The sequence below is a fragment of the Oncorhynchus masou genome, chromosome 31, assembly GCF_036934945.1.
Source record: "Oncorhynchus masou masou isolate Uvic2021 chromosome 31, UVic_Omas_1.1, whole genome shotgun sequence".
Taxonomy (NCBI): Eukaryota; Metazoa; Chordata; class Actinopteri; order Salmoniformes; family Salmonidae; genus Oncorhynchus; species Oncorhynchus masou.
Window position 1 is genome coordinate 84,541,959 of NC_088242.1, and position 24,897 is coordinate 84,566,855.

Below are 24,897 nucleotides of genomic sequence, written 5' to 3' on the forward strand. Positions count from 1 at the left end.
ACGTGGTGGATTCATTAGCATTAATAATACATTATCTATTATGATTTATTATTAACAATCCAGACCCCTTTCAGACAGGAAATTGCTTCTATAGCTATGATTTGGTCTGTATGAGGGTGAATAGGCCTAATTATAGAGAGGTGGTCCAGTGTTGAGGTCCGTGTCAGCTCGGCCCATTTATGCTGGGTGGTCTGTGGGCAGATGGTGAGTTATTCCTCCCTCCTCTCCCCTCTCTGGTCTCTCCCACCGAGGGGCGGTGAGGATCAGGAGGCTCGCCCATCCGGAGCCTGTCGCCTCTCATTAGGCAACCAGGCCTGCGAAAAACAGAGAGATGCCTGGCCCCCAAAACACCAAAACATAGCCCAGCTCGTGTGTGTGTTTGGCCACAGAGCTTGGCCCCCGTGGCCTAGTTTCATTAACAGCACCAATGTCTCCACTTCCTTTGGTTTCCTCTTTGGGTCTGTGAACTCAAATCAAATTTTATTGGTTGCGTACACATATTTAGCAGATATTATTGGGGATATATCGAAATGCTTGTGTTTCTAGCTCCAACAGTACAGTAATATCTAACAATACACACATCTAAAAGTAAGAGAATGGAATTAAGAAATATAGAAATATGAGGATGAGCCGTGTTAGTCCGGAGTCTAAAAAAATGTACCTTATTGTCTACACGTCCCATCATATATGTGTAGATACAATGCCTTCGGGAAGAATTCAGAACCCTTGACTTTTTCCACATTTGATTATGTTACAGCCTTATTCTAAAATGGATTAAATAAATAGAAATCCTCGATAATCTGAACACAATACCCCATAAGCAAAAACAGTTTTTTAGACAAACTTAAATATCACATTTACATAAGTTTTCAGTCACTTTGCCATGAGACTCGAAATTGGGCTCAAGTGCATTCTGTTTCCATTGATCATCCTTGAGATGTTTCTACAACTTGATTGGAGTCCACCTGTGGTAAATTCAATTGATTGGACATGTTATGGAAAGGCGCACACACACCTGTCTATATAAGGTCCAACAGTTGACAGTGCATGTCAGAGCAAAAACCAAGCCACGAGGTTGAAGAAATTGTCCGTAGAGCTCCGAGACAGGATTATGTCGAGGCACAGATCGGGGGAAGGGTACCAAAAATTGCTGCAGCATTCAAGGTCCCCAAGAACACAGTGGCCTCCATCATTCTTAAATGGAAGAAGTTTGGAACAACCTAGTACTCTTCCTAGAGCTGGCTGCCCAGCCAAACTGAGCATTCGGGGGAGAAGGGTCTTGGTCAGGGAGGTGACCAAGAACCCGATGGTCACTCTGACAGTGCTCTAGAGTTCCTCTGTGGAGATGGGAGAACCTTCCAGAAGGACAAACATCTCTACAACACTCTACCAATCATGCCTTTATGGTAGAGTGGCCAGACAGAAGCCACTCCTCAGTAAAAGGCACTTGGCAGCCCGTTTGGAGTCTTTGGCCAGAATGCCAAGCGTCATGTCTGGAGGAAACCTTGGATCATTCCTACTGTGAAGCATGGTGGTGGCAGCATCATGCTGTGGGGGTGTTTTTCACCTGAAAATAGCTGTGCGGCAACACTCCTCATCCAACCTGACAAAAGCTTAAGCGGATCTGCAGAGAAGAATGGGAAAAACTACCCAAATACAAATCTGCCAAGCTTGTAGCGTCATACCGAAGAAGACTCAAGGCTGTAATTGCTGCCAAAGGTGCTTCCACAAAGTACTGAGTAAAGGGTCTGAATACTTATGTAAACATGAATTTCCATTTTTTTTTTTTATAAATTGACCCCCAAAAATAAACCTGTTTTTTGCTTTGTCATTATGAGGTATTGTGTGTATATTTATAATGAGGCTGTAACTGTAAAATGTGAAAAAAGTCTAGGGGTATTTACACACACAATACCAGTCAAAAGTTTGTACACATCTACTCATTCAAGGGTTTTACTTTATTTGTACTATTTTCTACATTGTAGAATAATAGTTAAGACATCAAAACTATGAAATAACACAGAATCATGTAGTAACCAAAAAAGTCTTAAACAAATCAACATTTATTTGAGATTCTTCAAAGTAAGAAGGAAAGAAGTTCTACAAATTAACTTTTAACAAGGCACTCCTGTTAATTGAAACACATTCCAGGTGACTACCTCATGAAGCTCGTTGAAAGAATGCCAAGAGTGTGCAAAGCTGTCATCAAGGGTGGCTACTTTGAAGAATCTCAAATATATCATATTTTTTGGTTTTGTTTAACACTTTTTTTGGTTACTACATGATTCCATATGTGTTATTTCATCGTTTTGATGTCTTCAATATTATTGTACAATGTAGAAAATAGTAAAAATAAAGAAAAACGCTGGAATGAGTATGTGTGTCCTAACTTTTGACTGGTACTGTATATGATGGGATGTGTGGACATTATGTACAGTATATTGATAGAATTTATATATCTGAATAATACGTGGATAGAATAGTATATGTACAGCAATAGTTGAATAGGATAGCATTGACTAAAATACAGTATATACATATGAAGTGGGTAAAAAACTATGTAAACATTAAATTGACCAGTGTTCCATGACTATGTACATAGGGCAGCAACCTCTAAGGTGCAGGTTTGAGAAACCGGGTGGTAGCCAGCAAGTGTAAGTGACTAAAGTTCAGGGCAGGGTACTGGGTGAAGGCCGGCTTGTGGTGACTATTTAACAGTCTGATGGCCTTGAGATGTAAGCTGTTTTTCAGTCTGTCAGTCCCAGCTTTGATGCACCTGTACTGACCTCGTGTTCTGGATGGTAGCGGGGTGAACAGGCCATGGCTCAGGTGCTGTAGATATCCTGGAGGCTAGGCAGATTGTTCCATTCTCTGGAGAGTCCTGTGGTTGCGCTTGGTGCAGTTGCCGTACCAGGCGGTGATACAGCCCGACAGGATGCTCTCCATGGTGCATCTGTAGACGTTTTTGAGGGTCTTAGGGGCCAAGCCAAATTTCTTCAGCCTCCTGAAGTTGAAGAGGCACTGTTTTGTGCCTTCTTCGCCCCACTCCGTGTGGGTGGACCATTTCAGATTGTCAGTGATGTGTACGACGAGGAACTTGACGATTTTCATCTTCTCTACTGCGGCCCCGTCGATGTGGATAGGGGGTTGCTCCTCTGTTGTTTTCTGAAGTCCACGATCAGCTCCTTCGTTTTGTTGACATTGAGGGAGAGGTTATTTTCCTGGGATGCACAGAATAAAGCATACATGTGTAGGCCTACAGTTAGCTTATTATTGTGGGATTTGTGTGTGTGTTTGTTCGGAAAACAACCTGTGTGATTGAATGGACAGATTAGGCCTACTTCAGCCCCTGCATTTGAAATTACCAAATTAAACACTATATGGTTTGTCTGCGACATGATTCCATTCCTTTTATTGGAGGTTTGTGGTTTTTATTTCATAAAAGCTGTTTTCTTCTAAAAGCATATTATATGTGGATTGCTCACATTGTCGATTAATCCCCTGACGCCTCCTATAACTGCAATTAGCTGTTGTTCCCACCTCTCTTTGAACCACAGATAAATGTTAGTCGGATGTGGCTGTTTCAGCTCGGTCTTATTTGTATGAAAACGAGAGGAATTAGGCTGAAAGCTAGTTAAGCTGGGTTGTCATGGTTAAAAGTCTCTGCTCTGTTTGTCCTCCCTCGGGTCATTAAAGAGCTAACAGAGGTATCTCATTAATGGTCCACTTTATTGTTCATCTCATTTCCCTCTTTGAACTTCCTGGAATATATGTGATCCCTACCGGCAGTGTAGTCGGTGGGGGTTGTAAAGCCTGTTATGCCGTTTCACTCTGGGAAGTCAATATAGTGTATATCAGGGACTAGAATTAGCAGTCAGTCAGGTGTGTTTCGCCCATTATTAAAATTCATTGACAGTGTCATGTGCTTTAATACTGTACAATGCTGTACTGTGTGATCAAGATTTGAATGATGTGATGCTTAGCTACCCAGACACCAAATGATTCAGTCATCGCAACTAAGCTTTTAAAAGCATACAGTATAGATTGGGGTCAAGTTCAATGCAATTTGCATGGTGAAATGTGATCCTCTATTTAGTAATGTGCAATGCAGTTGATTGGATACTTCCTCTTGAAGACCAATACCTAGAGATTCCAGTAATGATGATTGTTATTGCCGTATGTAGTTGTGGTCTCACTCCTCGCTCTTTCTGTACTTCTCTCTGTCAGTCACAGCGCTGCTAAGGAAGCTGAAACAGCAATCCAGAGAAAGTGTGGCAGACAAGAGGCCAAAGTTACTGAACGCCCTCAAAGAGGTACGGCACTGAGTCTCTCTCTCTCTCTTTCCCCCGTTGTTATTTAATATCCCTGATCCCTTGTAGTGTATTTGAGGTGTAAAAAGGCTTCTGAAGTCTGCAATTTCCACTTAACAACTACCCCTACAAAAATGTCTACATAATAATTTATATTTCCTGTTGCTGCAGGATTATTTCCCTGATGTAGCAAAATGTCTTAAACACACACAGACCCAGGCGCTATCAGTCACTCAGTCACACACTAACTACTGTCATCACAACAAAGCACCCCCAGAGAACAACCCTCTACATGCAGTGAATATGCCCTCGCCCTAGTCACCTACGCTCAGGAATTATGCAGACAGACAGCAACATGGGCCAACCTGCATAGGTCAACCTGCATAGGTCAACCTGCATGAAAGGTGACATTCTCAGAAACATTCTAACGACACAGGGGGAGGCAGATTCTCCACACCACACACCCACTTGCACACTCACACACACAGTTGATAGTCTGGGCTTTGGGGAGCCTTGCAGCACTGTGGCTGGCATGATGTTGTCGAGGGTACGCTGTGGGCATAAACATCTGGTGCCCTGGGCATAAGCCACTACCAGGTCAGTTGTGACTCCCCAAGAGGATAAACCTGAGTGATGAAGAGAAGGAGAGCGCCATGGAGGAAAGGGATGAGAGAGCAGTTCTCTCCTGTGTTAGATGAGAGGATTCTCTCTTAACTCCAGGGGATTATATTTCTCAGAGATGTGATGCGTTATTATTAATATTACATCACGGGAGGTTTTATTTCTGGTCAGTACTGTGAGATTAGTTGGGCCAGCTGTGTAATTTCAGAGCATTTAACTACATATTGGATTCTAAACTCATTGAAGAAAATGAGGCTCAACTAGGCTATCTTTGATATGGTAATGTCTGTCAGGTCTACTCTTCCTCTGTTACTCTGGTGTATTTTGATTGATAATGTAATTGATATTCTGTTTCTTTCCAGCTGGGAGACTTTTACTTGGAGCTTCACTGGGACTTTCAAAGCTGGGGTGAGTTTGCTTTGCATTCCACACAAGTATATGATCAAATTACCCAAAACCAGGCCTACTCACTACAACTGATCAGTTTATTTTTATGACAGAGTGCATCTACTTAGATTAAAGCTGAAAAACTAGCATGGTTGACATTGCTAAACAGTGTTAATAGGGTGCTATCTCTAATAGCGATAATAATAATAATTGTAATAATAATAATAGAAGATTGTTTACAAGCCAGAGATAATCCTCTGGAGGGAGTGGCTCGCGCCCCCCCCCCCCCCCCAACACTGACAGAAAGACAGACACTCCCCCTGGTGGTGGCAATACATCATCCCACCACCAGCATTACTAAGGCCTATTAACTTGTACATCATTCAAATGTAATGTAATGTATTTTATAAAGCCCTTTTTACAGCAGAGTGCTTATACAGAAATCCAGCCTAAAATCCCAAAGAGCAAGCAATGCAGATGTAGAAGCACAATGTCTAGGAAAAACACAATGTCTAGAAACCTAGAGAGGAACCGGGCTCCAAGCGGTGGTCAGTCCTCTTCTGGCTGTGCTGGGTAGCGATTATAACATTGTCATTAATGCCATATCGTTCTTCAGAATGTAAAACTTTCATAAATTACCAGCAGGGTCAAATAGGGGTTATATTGGGTGCAAAAGGTCAGCACCTTAGGAGTAAATGCCAGTTGGCTTTTCATAGCCGAGCATTCAGAGGTTGAGCGCAGGAGAGAGAATCAATGAATCTTATTTTTAGATGCATTATTCACGTAATGCCTATCGTTTCTTGGAATACATTATAGAGAAAATAATGTTACAAATGTCCCAAATGACTTTGGCTGACTGTCCAGTGTAAGTCAAGAGTGTGTTCACATGTCCATGTTAAATATTGACCTGCTTGTAAAGATTGTGTGACTGTTCACATCCGTAAAGAAAGGGATCCTGATTGTGTGAATTGGTAGAATTTGACAGGGGATGGAGCCGAGTGCCCCTATGTGGCAAGGCCTCAAATGTAAAGAATGTATTGGGAGATGCCTTTTAAATTATCACTGTTCAGGAGGGTGAAACATCATAGAACATTCAGATGGAATTCTATAGTGCAGAACAGATATAACAGAGAATTGAGCCAGCTCTGTTAATTCCATTTCTATCTGAAACATTCTAAACGTTTCACCTCAGACATTGAGAGACCAGGACCCCAGCAGTCCTTTTCAATATTCTGGGGATAAAACAGACACGTTGTCCAGTCTGTACTAGTGCAGATCAAAGGGAATTGATTTCCTCTCAGAGAGAGGTGCACTGCTGGCACACATGGCATTCATAGGCTCTGTTCCAATATCCATGCTAGCATACTTATATATACATTAGAATTAAGCAATATAGCCCAAGGGGGTGTGGTATACCTCTCTCCTAGGGAGGGTACATGTTTGATGCCATGTCACCCTCCCTAGGAAAGGGGGTGGCCTCGACTATTTGTTGAAATGTTGGACATAAAATATTTTTTTAATCTGAGCTCCTAGAGTGTGCGATCTCCTTTATTTAAAAGAAATACGGTCTGATATACCACGGCTTTAAGCCAATCAGCATTCAGGGCTCGTACCACCTAGTTTTTAATTAAGCAATATAGTACAGCATGCTAACGTAATTATTGGAACATGAACAATAGTGTGGTGTCTTCCAAGGGTCAGACGTGGTCTCAAATCCTACTTGCACATAACCTAAATCAGTCACATAATACCTTCCGCATCTCCTTTATAGTTCTGTGGCTGAGACCTTGATAAGGTGCAGGACTTTGGAAATCATTATTTAATGACAGTCAGGTGTAGGCTTGTAAAGAGTGTTAAATATTAAACTGCAGAACTGCATATTCCTGTGCAGGTATGGGCTCTGAAAGAGGGAATATAGGAACTTTGAAGTGGTTGGAGTTTCTAAACTTAGGACTATCTATTTCCCCATGTTGCAGTGCCTTTGCTTTCCAGAATCCTGCCCTCTGACGCCTGTAAGATCTACAAACAGGGGATCAACATCAGGTGAGTCAAGTCATCCCTTGTCATCCCTTGTTCCAAAAAAATCTGATCTGCTTGGAGGACTGCTCGGCAGACGTCGGATCACTTACACAGTGAGGTGTTTGTTTAGCAACAATTTGCTTGAAGCCAAAAGACAAACCAGAAGACAAGACAAAAGACAAGATCATTGTAACAAATAAGCATTTCAAACAGATTACAACACGTAATAAAGAGATGGGTGTGCCATCATGGATCACTGATTCATTAACCAGTACTGTACTGGTCTCAGCTGTTACAGCCTGTTCAAAGTTTGTCCACACACACACAATGCACAATGTTGCTTCTCCTCCTCCGCAGCTCAAAATTGATACACTGTTCTTCACCAATCTTTAGCTTTGGTTGGGTGCCAGTATGTTTCTCCTTCAGCCATCTTGTCCTAGTCTTGGAAGGGCAGAGATGCAGTTTCGTTAAATGCAGAAAGAGTCAGGTATTGAGCTTTCCCCTATGGACAAACCCAAGGAGCCACCTCTGTCCATCCAACAACATTAGACTGGTGCTTCTCCTGAGTGATGTCCTCAGCTTTAGTATTATACTGAAAAGGTCAATGAGATATGGTAAAACCCACGATAATAAAGGTCAATAAGCCTTGATAAAACTCTTTATTGAAGCACTTTCAAGCTTTTAGAGCCCTTTTCAGTTCAGTAAAGATTCCTGGCCTTGAACACTACACCCGCTCCCAGCTTTATGGGCTTCTGTAAAGCCAACCCCAGCACGGTGGCTAATGACAAGAACGGTTAACTAGAGTGTGAAATCGGTTCTTGCACTGCTGTGACTGAGCAGCACGGCATCTGTTTGCAGTTCTATTACCTCGTCATCCCTCTCCAAATAATTACACTTAGTTAAAGAGATAACCAACACCTACTCTAACCCTACAGACTACATTATAATTGTCCCAGCTCCAAGTCGTCACATTCAATTATTCCCCATTCAGTAGCGAACTGACATCACCAGTTGGACTACACAGAATACAGTAAGGTTATCTGGCTTAATTGTTAGCAGGCTGGTTAATGTAGGCTGTGTTGCTATGATTTACAAGCCTCAGTGTTCATTGACAAGAAGCCAGGTTCAGACTGTGTTGTTCTTCAAAGGGCCTGCATTTTACAACACGCAGCTCTGGCATACCGTGATACTCACGCACATGCTCACAGAGACAGACAAATCAAAGTGTTGCTAGGTTACTTGCTTCACAAATTGCCACCCCTCCTCCCCACTTCTCCCCTGCTCTGAATCTATGCAACGCTGGAGATTCAGGGATAATTATTATCAGATACATGAAAGTGTGTGCATGTTGTGGTGAGTGGGTGGTGAAGAAAGACATTTCTCTAACATGCTATCAAAATGTCAGTTGGTGAGAGGGGCCAAGGCATAACTTAACTTACATTCCAATGGTTGAAAGTCTCCGCACTGTCGTACCTCTCACTCTCCCTTTCGTGTCTATGTGCAGCACATATAGAGTGGGGCAAAAAAGTATTTAGTCAGCCACCAATTGTGCAAGTTCTCTCACTTAAAAAGATGAGAGAGGCCTGTAATTTTCATCATAGGTACACTTCAACTATGACAGACAAAATTAGGGAAAAAAATCCAGAAAATCACATTGTAGGATTTTTAATGAATTTATTAGCAAATTATGGTGGAAAATAAGTATTTGGTCACCTACAAACAATCAAGATTTCTGGCTCTCACAGACCTGTAACTTCTTCTTTAAGAGGCTCCTCTGTCCTCCACTCGTTACCTGTATTAATGGCACCTGTTTGAACTTGTTATCAGTATAAAAGACACCTGTCCACAACCTCAAACAGTCACACGCCAAACTCCACTATGGCCAAGACCAAAGAGCTGTCAAAGGACACCAGAAACAAAATTGTAGACCTGCACCAGGCTGGGAAGACGGAATCTGCAATTGGTAAGCAGCTTGGTTTGAAGAAATCAACTGTGGGAGCAATTATTAGGAAATGGTAGACATACAAGACCACTGATAATCTCCCTCGATCTGGGGCTCCACGCAAGATCTCACCCCGTGGGGTCAAAATGATCACAAGAACGGTGAGCAAAAATTCTAGAACCACACGGGGGGACCTAGTGAATGACCTGCAGAGAGCTGGGACCAAAGTAACAAAGCCTACCATCAGTAACACACTATGCCGCCAGGGACTCAAATCCTGCAGTGCCAGATGTGTCCCCGCTGCTTAAGCCAGTACATGTCCAGGCCCGTCTGAAGTTTGCTAGAGATGTCATATGGTCAGATGAAACCAAAATATAACTTTTTGGTAAAAACTCAACTCGTTATATTTGGAGGACAAAGAATGCTGAGTTGCATCCAAAGAACATCATACCTACTGTGAAGCAGTAGGTGGAAACATCATGCTTTGGGGCTGTTTTTCTGCAAAGGGACCAGGACGACTGATCCGTGTAAAGGAAAGAATGAATGGGGCCATGTATCGTGAGATTTTGAGTGAAAACCTCCTTCCATCAGCAAGGGCATTGAAGATTAAACGTGGCTGGGTCTTTCAGCATGACAATGATCCCAAACACACCGCCCGGGCAACAGGAAGGAGTGGCTTCGTAAGAAGCATTTCAAGGTCCTGGAGTGGCCTAGCCAGTCTCCAGATCTCAACCCCATAGACAATCTTTGGAGGGAGTTGAAAGTTCGTGTTGCCCAGCAACAGCCCCAAAACATCACTGCTCTAGAGGAGATCTGCATGGAGGAATGGGCCAAAATACCAGCAACAGTGTGTGAAAACCTTGTGAAGACTTACAGAAAATGTTTGACCTCTGTCATTGCCAACAAAGGGTATATAACAAAGTATTGAGAAACTTTTGTTATTGACCAAATACTTATTTTCCACCATAATTTGCAAATAAATTCATTAAAATTCCTACAATGTGATTTTCTGTTTGTTTTTTTCTTCATTTTGTCTGTCATAGTTGAAGTGTACCTATGATGAAAATGACAGGCCTCTCTCATCTTTTTAAGTGGGAGAACTTGCACAATTGGTGGCTGACTAAATACTTTTTTGCCCCACTGTTGATGTGAGTAATCATTAAGCATACGTATGAACTGGAGGCAATATGTGCTGCTTTAATGTGCTGATACTGGTGCTATTGACATTATATTGACCCATGAAGTGGTTTGAAATTCAACCTTTCTCTCTCTATGATCATAGACTGGACACCACTCTCATAGACTTCACAGATATGAAGTGCCAACGTGGTGACCTCAGCTTCATCTTCAATGGCGACGCCATCCCCTCGGAGTCCTTTGTGGTGCTGGACAATGAACAGAAGGTGTACCAACGGATACACCACGAGGTGAGACACACGACGTGATGCTGAAGTTGTTGTTTTTCCACTTCTCTAGCTGATGTCCCTGACAGTTTTTTATTCCACCTTTAAAAACTGGGCACCTAGCTTCTGAACTCTGTGAGCCCTGTTTTTGTGAAGTGTGTGTGTGTGCAGAAGGCTTCTACCTGCTTACCAACGTGGCGGTGGCTCCTTGTGTTCCAGGAGTCAGAGATGGAGACAGAGGAAGAGGTGGACATCCTTATGAGCAGCGATGTTTACTCGGCCACTCTCTCCACCAAGTCCATCACCTTCTCCAGAGCACAGACTGGCTGGCTGTTCCGAGAGGACAAAACGGTTGATTTATACATCTCTGTCAAATCCTAAAATGTATCTTTCTCAGAATCAGGGCAGTGGCTGTCATTATATTTTGTCAGTCGGATGATTGTCAAGGAAATAACTGCCGGCCTCACTGTAATTGACCGTTAATTAACATAAACATATTTAGCATCTCCTGACTTCTATGCATAACCTACAAGCCACTGATGTAGACCTTTGGAACATTTACATTTTAAAAAGTCTAATGAATCAATTTAATATAGCCTACACATCACAATAAATGCATTATTTATTTTGGACAGGTCTAAAGAAACATGAAGAAAATGTAGTCTATTTCAGAAGAACAAAATAGCATACTCTGAGTTGTCCTTATGTTTGGACCTGATCTGGCTATGCCATATGGCTGTGGGATACACTAGTTAATTTAGTGGACAAAGATTTGCTTTGGATTCCGTGGCATTATTTTATAGTGTGAAGAATACAATTGAACATAGCTGAATAAAATAGAAGGGATATTTTCTCCAAACGATTTCTGAGGGTGTGCGCACATGCGGCTATTCTGTGTTGATCTGTTAACAAAGAAACAAGTCCTCCTATATGCTTAATTTTCAGTTATTCATGCAACTTTAGTTGTGATACAAACGTTGGGCAACATTGTTTTATACATTCTAGGGCTGATGATTTGAAAAAAGTTGCATGAACGGCATGTGATTTGCTTTGTTTCTTCCGCAGGCTGCACACACTTCATCAGTCTCTCATTCACAATTTGACAAGCACTTAATAATGCCTCAAATTACCCGCCGTCGTCCCTCTTATGTGGCCGTAATGCACCCTAAAAAAATCCATGCCTTTTGTGGCCAGTGGCCGTTGTGCCCTTGGGCTGAATATAATAATTATAATTCCCTTATCCCGGCTACTAATCGTGTGCTCGCGCACATGGTTCTCTCAGATGACTCAATTCTTATTAGCTAATGCCTGTCACATGATCGGGTCCCTCTCACAGGCATCGCCGCTCTGAAGTAAGATAAAAGTGAAGACCGACACATCAGCGGCGTAACCTCGAGCGTACTTTTTATCAAATTTGAAGATGTTAAAAGAACTGTCCGCATTTAGTTTTTGTCAGCCAACAAGCCGACTAGGCCTAATGAACATCAAAAGCACAAGCCTATGTCAATCTATTATCCCCCAAAGTACAAAAGTTGACCAATTCTATTGGCCAATTCAATTCTTGTCCTTCTGTGCGAGAAATAAATATTCCAAACATAGTCGAACATTTGTGGGATGTGATAGATCCCAAATGAATACAACCACTTGCATCAAAAACACTTTTAAAGCAATGAGGTTGATGCAACAGATCAGAGCGTTTAGTTTAAAATGTTGATAAACTATTATGCTATTTCTTCACATTATAAGCACAGCAATGCACACACTGCAGTAGGCTATAAGTGTGAATGTTCCAAAATGTAATAAATTAGCGGGGGGGGAAAAACGTTCTCAAAAGTGATGCAAATGCGATTATGCATGTAATTCTTTTATTATTAAGGTGCATTTATATGTGAGAATGATCTTCCCTAAACTTGAAATTCACGCGCCGCTTATGTATGTCAGTTAGGCTCTACACCCCTTGTAAAGCGGATTAATGTGCTTAATTTTAGGAAGTTATTTGGCCACTTAGTTGTGATGCAAACCTTATCAAAACACATAGACCTATTAGCTAGGCTACATGAGGTATGCTATTATGATTTGGAAAAGTCAAGAGAAAAAAAGGCCTGCACTGTTTCATGCCTTACTGCACACAAGCTGGGCATCATTCACAAGTGATAGTATATCATTCACAACTGATAATATTGTCACCCATCAGACTATTCTTAATTTATTATTGTCTTTACATATGCTAAATAATATATGTGTGAAATTAGTTTTGATTTAGAATGGACCGTTATCACGCATTGATCTGGGAACAGGGGCAGGGCAAAAAAATACATGTCATCTATGCACTTGAATAGCGAATGGAATACACTTTTCCCATGGTTCATTTTCATGCCAGCCAACAATGTGCCTAATATTTACATTGATGTCAGAGTGATTAAAGGGACAATCGACTGCTGAGTACCAGGCAGTTAGCACATTGGTGGGCCACTAATGACCATTAGCAGCATCAGAGCTTGGAGAAGCCTAGTTACCATGACTAAACGGTCATGTGAAATTTGACTGAGGTCATGACTCGTGACCGCCGGTGTGGCGGTAATACAATCACCATAACAGCCCTAATCAGTGTGCCCTCTGCTACTCTACAGTACAGTCTTGTTATTCAATGCAGTACAGGACACCCATGTCCTTTTCACATTTCCTGTGCCATACCTCCCCTCAACAAAGTTTCAAAGGAAACAGAGTAACCAACACATAGAGGATGTGTTTGATAAACATCCGGGGAGAGCTATTATTATTGGGTTAGTGCTGTTTGTCCTTTGAGGTGTATTGAAGGGAAATTGGTGACCAAGTTTTTTTTTCATGTCCTTTGTCGCTCCAGGAGCGTGTGGGGAATTTCCTGGCGGATTTCTACTCCGTGAACGGGCTGGTGCTGGAGTCACGGAAGCGTCGGGAGCACCTGACCGAGGAGGACATCCTGAGGAACAAGGCCATCATGGAGAGCCTGAGCAAAGGAGGGAACCTCATTGAGCAGAACTACGAGGTGAGCTCCGCTGTGATGCCCTTTAGCTGCAAAACTATGAGGTGAGCTCCGCCTTGAGGCCCTCTAGTTGCAGAGTACGGGTACATTGTACTTGGGTTCAGTCTTTGTCTAGTTCAGCAGTGGGACCTCCCAAGTTGGGGCTTTGGGCTGAATTTCTATGCTGGGATCTCTAACTGGAATTCTGCTGGAGTCGACTGGTATCAGATCACCTGTTATGGTTGTGAGCTGGGCGCGGTGTGCAAAGTGAAGATACTGTTTGCTTGCACCTTCAGCATAACTGCGAGTCCAGTCCTGAAACTCTCCTCTGCCGCTGGACACTTGGGGTAGGCCCTCACAGACCCTACTACTTGCCACCCTTATATCCCTCCCCTACAGGATCTCCTCTCACTTCCAGTCACTTGTACCAAAACATGTCAATGAGACATGGACCACAAAAGGGTCATATCTTTTCACTTAGCATATGGCTCATTTCCTGTAAAACACGTCTGCGTGGTTTATTTGGAAATACTTCAGTTGGACTACTCACTCCTCTTGGGTTTCTTTATAGTTGTATTTGTTTTGCACATACTGTCTGTCAGAATGAAAATGTCCCTTCTAAACCTCATTTGTGAAGTCGCTCTGGATAAGAGCGTCTGCTAAATGACTTAAATGTAATGTAATGTAATGTAAATGTGGCATTCTGCCAGGGGAGAACGACTGCCCCCTCTCATTGAAGACACGGAAGGTCAAGGTCGACCGTTGGATCCCCCATTATAGTGAATGGAAATTGCTTCTAATACACCAGATGTACAGTGCATTTGGAAATTGTTCAGACCCCTTCACTTTTTCCACATTTTGTTACGTTACAGCCTTATTCTAAAATGGATTAAATAAAAACATTTCCTCAATCTACACAGAATTCCCCATAATGAGAAAGTGAAAACAGCTTTTTAGAAACTTTTGCAAATGTATAAAAAACAAACAGAAATACCTTATTTACATAAGTATTCAGATCCTTTGCTATGACACTTGAAATTGAGCTCTGTTGCATCCTGTTTCCATTGATCATTCTTGAGATGTTTCTACAACTTAATTGACCTGAAAATAGCTGTGCAGCAACATTCCCCATCCAACCTGACAGAGCTTGAGAGTATCTGCAGAGAAGAATGAGAGAAACTCCCCAAATACAGGTGTGCCAAGCTTATAGCATCATACCCAAGAAGACTCGAGGCTGTAATCGCTGCCAAAGGTGCTTCAACAAAGTACTGAGTAAAAGGTCAGAAAACTTATATAAATATAATATTTCAGTTGCAAACAATTCTAAAAACCTGTTTTTTCTTTGTCATTATGGGATATTTTAGTATAAGGCTGTAACGTAACAAAATGTGCAACAGGTGAAGGGGTCTGAATACTTTCCTTGAACCAATTATTTCAAAATCGCACATTAGAAGAATTTACAAGGATAATTTAGTTGCTAATGGCAGCCTGCTTTACCCTGGTCGGCCTTCAACTTGGGTTACTCAATGAGAGTGGGCAGCATTGAACTAGCCTGCAAGGTTACTTCCTAGAGTACCTCAAACTGCACACGTTATATCTCCATAAGACGCCATCGTAACAGACTTCTTTTGGTTTCAATGTGCTATTGAGTCTTCACATAGGAATGAATGGTGTCACATGATCGATGGCTTTGTCCATTCATATTATTGCATTTTACCCCCCCCTTCTTCCACCCTTGAGCATGTATACCAGGCACCCCCTTCTAGTGATGGAAGCTCAGAGCGGCACCTTATACACACCGTTCCAGTGCTTTCCCTCCGTTTGGCCCTATAGATCATTTGCTTTGGGAGCCCCTCCACAAAGTGAAGTCATGGCCTCACTGTCACGAATGTCTTCGGGTGATAGAGAGGAGGACCAAAATGCAGCGTGATGATTATCCATATTTAATAGGAAACTTAAACAATGAACAAAAACAACAAACCGACAAAAATGAACGAAGACGAAACAGTCCCGTAACGTGAACACTAACACTGGAACACTGGAAACAGGAACAATCACCCACAAAATACCCAAAGTATATGGCTGCCTAAATATGGTTCCCAATCAGAGACAACAATAGACAGCTGCCTCTAACTGAGAACCAATCTAGGCAACCATAGACTTACAAAAACACCTAGATAGGAAACACCCCCATAAACATACAAAACCCCGAGACAAGACAAAACACATACATCACCCATGTCACACCCTGACCTAACTAAAAGAACAAAGAAAACAAAGAATACTAAGGTCAGGGTGTGACACTCACAAAGCTCAATATATGCTTTTTGGCGGCTCTGTTGTTTTCGTTACTTTTGTCCTGTCGTGAACTGGGTTTTGTGTTGTTGATGTGTCCTGTGGTATTTACTCCCTGTGGTATTGTTGTCCTTGTACTGTGGTGGTAAATGCTTTCAAGCATTTTTAATCTGTTGTCCAAATCTTGTCAGCTCAGTATTGAATGGGAAAAATTCCTTACACAGTCCTTCGTGCTTCCATCCATGTCTGTAGAAGTGATTCCCTGCTCAGTGGAAACCGTTTTGCAGAAGTAGGATGAGGGAAAAATAACATGCCGAGTCCGTCCCAGCACTGACGTTCTCCTCTGTTTACTCCGACGGTAGTGGCAACGGTGGACTCACAACAACGGGGGTGGCGGGAGTCAAAGGCATGTGAGAATTCTTACCTCAGCTGATATCTCAAAGTGCTGTACAGAAACCCAGCCTAAAACCCCAAACAGCAAGAAGTCATCATGCCAGGTAGTCCTGAGGCATGGTCCTCAGGTCATATATATATATATATAGAGAGAGAGAGATAGATAGAGAGAAAAAAATTACACAAGAGACCGGGTAAGATAACAGACTAACACTAGCCCCCCCAACGCATAAATACTGGAGGCTGTGACAGGAGGGGTCTGTGGCCCCATCCGATGATACCCCCGAACAGTGACAGACAAGCAGGATATAACCGCACCCACTTTGCCAAAGCACAGCCCCCACACCACTAGAGGGAAATCTTCAACCATCAACTTACCATCCTGAGACAAGGCCGAGTATAGCCCACAAAGATCTCCGCCACGGCACAACCCAAGGGGGGGCACCAACCCAGACAGGAAGACCACGTCAGTGACTCAACCCACTCAAGTGACGCACCCCTCCTAGGGATGGCATGGAAGAGCACCAGTAGGCCAGTGACTCAGCCCCTGTAATAGGGTTAGAGGCAGAGAATCCCAGTGGAGAGAGGGGAACCGGCCAGGCAGAGACAGCAAGGGGGGTTCGTTGCTCCAGGGCCTTTCCGTTCACCTTCATACTCCTGGGCCAGACTACACTCAATAATAGGACCTACTGAAGAAATGAGTCTTCAATAAAGACAAAGGTTGAGACCGAGTCTGCCTCCCTCACATGGGTAGGCAGACCATTCCATAAAAATGGAGCTCTGTAGGAGAAAGCCCTGCCTCCAGCTGTTTGCTTAGAAATTCTAGGGCCAATTAGGAGGCCTGTGTCTTGTGACCGTAGCGTACATGTAGGTATGTACGAGAGGACCAAATCGGAAAGATAGGTGGGTCCTGTGTGGCTCAGTCGGTAGAGCATGGCGCTTGCAACGCCAAGCGTCGTGGGTTCGATTCCCGCTGGGACCACCCATATGTAAAAGTAGTGGCCCCAGCCGACTTGTAAGTCGCTTTGGACAAAAGCGTCTGCTAAATGGGATATATTATAGGTAGGAGCAAGCCCGTATAATGCTTTGTAGGTTGCAGTAAAACCTTGAAATCAGCCTTTGCCTTAACAGGAAGCCAGTGTAGGGAGGCTAGCACTGGTGTAATATGATCATTTCTTTTGGTTCTAGTTAGGATTCTAGCAGCCGTATTTAGCACTAACTGAAGTTTATTTAGTGCTTTATCCGGGTATCCGGAAAGTAGAGCATTGCAGTAGTCTAACCTCAAAGTGACAAAAGCATGGATTAATTTTTCAGTTACTTTTAGGACGGAAAATTTCTGATTTTTGCAACGTTACGTAGATGGAAAAAAAGCTGGCCTTGAAACAGTCTTGATATGTTTGTCAAAAGAGAGATCAGGGTCCAGAGTAATGTCGAGGTCCTTCACAGTTTTATTTGAGATGACTGGACAACCATTGAGATTAATTGTCAGATTCAACAGACAATCTGTTTGTTTCTTGGGACCTAGAACAAGCATCTCTGTTTTGTCCGAGTTTTAAAAGTAGAACATTTGCAGCCATCCACTTCCTTATGTCTGGAACAAGGCTTGCAGTAAGGGCAATTTTGGGGCTTCACCATGTTTCAGCGACATGTACAGCTGTGTCATCCACAGTGAAAGTTAACATTATGTTTTCTGAATGACATCACCAAGAGGTAAAATATATAGTGAAAACAATAGTGGTCCTAAAATGGAGCCTTGAGGAACACCGAAATGTACAGTTAATTTGTCAGAGGACAAACCATCCACAGAGATAAATTTATATCTTTCCGACAGATAAGATCTAAACCAGGCCAGAACTTGTCCGTGTAGACCAATTTGGGTTTCCAATCTCTCCAAAGAACATGGTGATCGATGGTATCAAAAGCAGCACTAAGGTCTGTGGCAGTGAGTAGGTCCGGAGAGCTGTTGGACAAAACCCACTGAGTCGATGATGGCTCCGAAAGCCTTTTGGAGTGGGTCTGTGGACTTTTGCGTCTGAAGCTGTGGACGATTGCGTCTGAATCTGGGCTTGCAGAACGGCTATCCTCGCCGCAAGGCGATCGTTCTCCTGTATATTATGAGTACAGGGACTGAAATAAGAAGGCATCATGTTAATGTTACTACTTAGCTTCGGCTGGTGGAGGTCCTGACAAACCACGTCCAGATAAAGCGTACGGAGCGAAAAAGTTGAATGAAAAAAATAAATAATGATGAATAAATAAATGGAGTCAGGGAAAAAACAAAATTATGAACGTTAATTAAAAGTAAAAACCGTAAAGTTGTCAGGTAGCAAAGTGAGGTTAGCAGCAAAACGCACAGCAGCACGTAAACAAGTCTGCAAGTTGTGACCGGAAATGACCAAGGGGGCGGACTGTACTCCTGCTCTGACTATTGTGGAGCCAGGTGTGCTGACCTACAGTGCCTTGCGAAAGTATTCGGCCCCCTTGAACTTTGCGACCTTTTGCCAAATTTCAGGCTTCAAACATAAAGATATAAAACTGTATTTTCTTGTGAAGAATCAACAACAAGTGGGACACAATCATGAAGTGGAACGACATTTATTGGATATTTCAAACTTTTTTAACAAATCAAAAACTGAAAAATTGGACGTGCAAAATTATTCAGCCCCCTTAAGTTAATACTTTGTAGCGCCGCCTTTTGCTGCGATTACAGCTTTAAGTCGTTTGGGGTATGTCTCTATCAGTTTTGCACATCAAGAGACTGACATTTTTTCCCATTCCTCCTTGCAAAACAGCTCGAGCTCAGTGAGGTTGGATGGAGAGCATTTGTGAACAGCAGTTTTCAGTTCTTTCCACAGATTCTCGATTGGATTCATGTCTGGACTTTGACTTGGCCATTCTAACACCTGGATATGTTTATTTTTGAACCATTCCATTGTAGATTTTGCTTTATGTTTTGGATCATTGTCTTGTTGGAAGACAAATCTCCGTCCCAGTCTCAGGTCTTTTGCAGACTCCATCAGGTGTTCTTCCAGAATGGTCCTGTATTTGGCTCCATCCATCTTCCCATCAATTTTAACCATCTTCCCTGTCCCTGCTGAAGAAAAGCAGGCCCAAATCATGATGCTGCCACCACCATGTTTGACAGTGGGGATGGGGTGTTCACGGTGATGAGCTGTGTTGCTTTTACGCCAAACATAACGTTTTGCATTGTTGCCAAAAAGTTCAATTTTGGTTTCATCTGACCAGAGCACCTTCTTCCACATGTTTGGTGTGTCTCCCAGGTGGCTTGTGGCAAACTTTAAACAACACTTTTTATGGATATCTTTAAGAAATGTCTTTCTTCTTGCCACTCTTCCATAAAGGCCAGATTTGTGCAATATACGACTGATTGTTGTCCTATGGACAGAGTCTCCCACCTCAGCTGTAGATCTCTGCAGTTCATCCAGAGTGATCATGGGCCTCTTGGCTGCATCAGTCTTCTCCTTGTATGAGCTGAAAGTTTAGAGGGACGGCCAGGTCTTGGTCGGTTTGCAGTGGTCTGATACTCCTTCCATTTCAATATTATCGCTTGCACAGTGCTCCTTGGGATGTTTAAAGCTTGGGAAATCTTTTTGTATCCAAATCCGGCTTTAAACTTCTTCACAACAGTATCTCGGACCTGCCTGGTGTGTTCCTTGTTCTTCATGATGCTCTCTGCGCTTTTAACGGACCTCTGAGACTATCACAGTGCAGGTGCATTTATACAGAGACTTGATTACACACAGGTGGATTGTATTTATCATCATTAGTCATTTAGGTCAACATTGGATCATTCAGAGATCCTCACTGAACTTCTGGAGAGAGTTTGCTGCACTGAAAGTAAAGGGGCTGAATAATTTTGCACGGCCAATTTTTCAGTTTTTGATTTGTTAAAAAAGTTTGAAATATCCAATAAATGTCGTTCCACTTCATGATTGTGTCCCACTTGTTGTTGATTCTTCACAAAAACATACAGTTTTATATCTTTAAGTTTGAAGCCTGAAATGTGGCAAAAGGTCGCAAAGTTCAAGGGGGCCGAATACTTTCGCAAGGCACTGTATGTGAGGTAGTATGCCTGTGTGTGTCCACAGAGATGATAACCTAAGGTCAAGGTGCTGTTGATAAGGCACGTGTGGAGAATTAACGACCCCTTTTCATTCATGCAGTATGTGTGCAGTTGTGAAATCATTGATTTGTTTTTACCACTGTTCATGTTTTTCATTCCCGCTCTCAGCATTAGTAATGCGCTTGGGCCCTCTAGTGACACGAATGTGGTTGTGAATTGTAGATCGAATTGTGCAGTAAAAAAGTTGACTTCATAAAGGTAAAAGAGGAGACTTGAGTTCCAGAAGTAAAAGTTTTAATACAGAGCTTTTCGGGGGACAGATGGTCATGTGACAATGCAGAGGCTTAAAAGGATGGCATAACAGCCCTTGTGGTCAACAGCAAATGGCAAAAAAAGCATGATGGCTAAAAGGCCTGATGGCTAAAAGGCCTGATGGCTAAAAGGGCAAATAATTATTTTGAGATGACGACATTATATAGTCATTCTGAATTACTTGTACATGCATCATTACAGACATTGGTTAATATGAAACGGGTGCATCTTACAGTTGGACAATGAGGAAGGAGTGTTGACTTTGTCATGTTGTCCAGTACAGAGTGAAATTCAGCAGCTTAAGCCAGTTCAAGTTTGGATTGTCACGTGTTTAGGCCCCTCAATCCCGTGTGATCTGGGGCACAGAGAATGATGGAAAACACTTGTATACTTTAAGACCATGTTAAGTTATCTGTGAGTCACAGGAGGCTGCTGAGGTGAGGACGGCTCATAATAATGTCTGGATCGGAGCTAATGGAATGGTATCAAACACCTGGAAACCATGTGTTTGATGTGTTGATGCCATTCCACCTAATCCGCTCCAGTCATTACCACGAGCCCCTCCTCCCCAATTAAGGTGCCATCAACCTTCTGTGGTGTGAGTAATTAAGTTGGTTACTTATAATCTGATTGTAAGCAAAGATATTGTCCGCCCTCAACGATCGTCACTCCCGTCCTCAGCATCCTACATCTCATTTACTTCAGGTGGATACAGGTCAAATCTTACAAACAATTTAGGAAAAAATTAACTGTTTTTGAGAAAAGCATAAATAATAATTGTTTATTTTTGAACTTTTAGTGGACAGTTTGTTTTGGCTGATCGTGTTTTTGTTTGTGTTCTTTGTAGTCTGTATGTTATCTAGGACTTTTTGTTTGACTTTGTTCTGTGTAGCTTTGTGTTGCCAGCTGTCTATTATTGCCAATCATTTGGGTTTCCATCTCTTTAGCCTGTGAGGCGACAGTCACTAACTGCACCTTCACCCAACACTATCTCCTGGGAGGAATATATCAACGCAGAGAACGGAAAGTATGTATGACAATTACTTTTTCACTTCTCACCACACTTCACAAGTTCTCTTTCACGCGCACTCTGACTCATTGTTAGTGTCATGTCTGTCTATATACAGGGTTAAATTAAGGACAGACAGATGGCTCACTTATGCACAGTTGCGACAGGGAGGGTGGGAGGATAGTTCTATTTCAAGCCAATCCTCTTACTTCATCAGTTAAAGCTGTGGAGAGCTGTTCTACTTTCTGTTGGAGAAACCTGACCCTTGAGCTGTCAAGTTCAGCTGTCTTGTTACAATGGCTTGATGTGGTTTCATTAGTTTCCACGAGCTTCCACAGCCAAAGTCAAAATTGGAAAAAATAAATAAATAATGTGTGGTCTTAATTTAAGGTTAGTGTTAGGCATAAGGTTAGCATTGTGGTTAAGGTTAGGTTTAGACTTCAAATAATATTTTAAGAAGATAAATTGTAGAAATGGGCGGAGTTTGACTTTGAGGGTATAGGCGCTAGTGTTGACCGTTTCAGTAGCAAACGGCTACTGCTTCCCCCTTCAAATTATTTTTATTTTTAAATTGTGACATTTTTCTAGATGTCACTGAAGTGCAGAGCTTCTATACACTCCCTTCAGTCATTTCACTTTCAGGACCACAGTAAGACTTTCTTCCTTTCTTTTCTTTCGAAAGTATTTACCTCATTTTCACCTAATTTTCTGACAGACATTCTCTCTTTTTCTCCTTCAGAGCGCCTCATCTAGGAAGAGAGCTGGTATGCAAGGAGAGCAAGAAAAATTTCAAAGCGACCGTAGCCATGAGTCAAGACTTCCCGCTGGGCATTGAATCGTAAGTCTTCTCTTCGATCTCCCCCAGACGACCTTTAAATCTAGCCAGACAGCAGTAGTTGACAAATGGGATAATTTACTAATTTTAATAACATTTCATAAAAAATGTTCACGAAGTATTGATATCTGAGGTTAAGCTTGAATGAAGTGAACCTAGTTTGTGCTTATTCTGGGCTAAATAGGTTGATTGACACAAACTGCCTGATAGCCTCCTTTTTTTGTAGTGTGCAGAGACCTCGTTCTCTCATTATTATTATCCCCATCACTAATTGAATGTGCCAGTGAATGTAGCCTGCAGTACTCTCTGGCATGAAGTGATGCATGAAATCTATTCTTCATTGAGTGAGAATGAAATACCTTTTTTATTTTCAGGTTATTAAACGTTCTGGAGGTGATAGCACCCTTCAAGCACTTTAATAAACTCAGAGAGTTTGTTCAAATGAAACTCCCTCCTGGTTTCCCTGTCAAGCTGGGTAAGTACTATGGTATACTGCTTTGTCGGTGGTAAACGTATTGTACAGTAAAAGAGATCCAGTTGGATGTAAACTGACGGACTGATTATTTCCTGATGATGTTATAACATGTTTCCCTTTGTCCTTTCCCCACACAGATATCCCTGTCTTTCCAACCATTACGGCCACGGTGACTTTTCAAGAGTTCCGCTACGACGAGTTTGAGCAGTCCATCTTCACCATCCCCAATGAGTACAAAGAGGACTCCAGCCGCTTCCCTGACCTTTAACCCCTTTGGCTGGACACTGGAAAGTGGTCACCTATGAAAAGGCATTGATATTTCATCAAATTGTCGTAGGAGAACAAAAATAAATTGAATGTGTGAGATTTTAAATGGAAGTGAAAATATGTTGTGCATGTAATGTTTATAAAGGGATTATGCTTAACTGACCTGTAGTAAAGCACTGAATTCACTGTATGGGACATATGTGGAGAATAATAAATACTGTTCCACTGTAAACAACAAGTAGCTACTATCCAGAGCTTTGTTTGGAGTAGCGTCATTGAACTTTGGGCACTGTTTAGATGCACTACAGCCAGTCTGTACTGGGCTGTACTACAGTCTGTACTGGGCTGAGCAGCAGAGATGGCGGACCTACTGCACCAGTCGATACTCAACCCTTTGGTACATCATCTGAAACACATCCACCTGGAAGCAATGATAGAAATGCTAGGAATTTGAATTATACTAGAGCGGAGTTGTCTTATTCTACTTGACTGGCAGCAAGTGTGGCATTAAGTTATTACAAGCCTTGTTTTCATAATCTACCTAATCTATGTAACAGACTGTACACTTCAGTTAAAGAAAATTAACCAGGTGTACATTTTTGAGATTACAAGTTCTGTAGATTTAATACGAAATGAAGTACAATGTAAATGAACTTTTTACAGGAATGAAAAACCAGGCCTTTCCCTGCGCAAGGTGTAAATACCTCTTTTATGATTGTATTTTTTATTTATTTTTGTTAATATGGGAGTAGAGGTCTTCTATGACAGGAAGTTTCAGTTTTATGCAAAGGTTAGTTGATGTTATTTCTCCCATGAGGTCATTGGTTTGTATCGTGGTGGCAATGGATATTTTTGTACATAGAATATTGGGCTGGTAAGGTCTCTCCAATTATTAGGTCTGACAAAGACAAAACTAAGTCAAGTCTTAGTTGATATCTTCCCTTACATACCTATGTGTGAGCCAAGTGTACAAAGCACGGTGAGATCTTACATCCTTGAGTTTTGCAGTGTCCAAGGACTGGACTATTTGGCAGAGTTGCAGTTAGGATTTCAGGAGTGTTCATTTGTTTCAAGAACAGTTTGTCAAGTATGTTGCTCCTTAGTTGAGGAAAAGGTCAAACAAGCTCAACGATGCCTTCAGGAATGAAATAGGACTTCACTGAAGTGGTGCTCATGTGGTTCTGCTGGGTGCAACAGGGTTCGCTGAGCTGGAGGGTGTTCAATTCAGCACCAGTAGACATGGCAGAATGCTTTGTACTCTAATTTTCTATTTACATTGATCAGTGGCCTATTGACAGCCAGTGTTTATCAAGCTTCCACATACCACTGGTTAGTGCTGCAAATGGAAGTGTGCTTTCTTCACTTGTGAATGTTTTTACTTCTGACCCTGGCTTTAGCAGCCACGCCCTAATGTACACATGCATTTTCATGTCAGCTGTACAGCAAGACCTTGTAAAAGCCTGCCACACTATTTTCATATGAAAAAGTACTCAAATAAAAAGTCTCAATGAACTTGTGTACCATTTGTTGAGCATGCATTTCAA

At 42.1% G+C, this 24,897-nt stretch overlaps 1 protein-coding gene across 5 annotated transcripts in view; it reads left to right on the forward strand.

The window, feature by feature from the left end:
• LOC135524614 (ankyrin repeat domain-containing protein 13C) overlaps positions 1 to 24,865 on the forward strand; it is an 80,186-nt gene extending 55,321 nt beyond the window's left edge. For all 5 annotated transcript variants that reach the window (XM_064952313.1, XM_064952315.1, XM_064952314.1 and 2 more), the window contains 10 exons: positions 4,228 to 4,313; positions 5,294 to 5,339; positions 7,295 to 7,361; positions 10,562 to 10,706; positions 10,902 to 11,033; positions 13,546 to 13,707; positions 21,715 to 21,794; positions 22,516 to 22,614; positions 22,986 to 23,086; positions 23,224 to 24,865. In XM_064952313.1, the coding sequence (XP_064808385.1) occupies positions 4,228 to 4,313; positions 5,294 to 5,339; positions 7,295 to 7,361; positions 10,562 to 10,706; positions 10,902 to 11,033; positions 13,546 to 13,707; positions 21,715 to 21,794; positions 22,516 to 22,614; positions 22,986 to 23,086; positions 23,224 to 23,354 (1,049 nt within the window). In that variant the 3' untranslated portion in view covers positions 23,355 to 24,865. The remainder of the gene's footprint in view (positions 1 to 4,227; positions 4,314 to 5,293; positions 5,340 to 7,294; positions 7,362 to 10,561; positions 10,707 to 10,901; positions 11,034 to 13,545; positions 13,708 to 21,714; positions 21,795 to 22,515; positions 22,615 to 22,985; positions 23,087 to 23,223) is intronic.
• Positions 24,866 to 24,897: the final 32 nt, after the last annotated feature.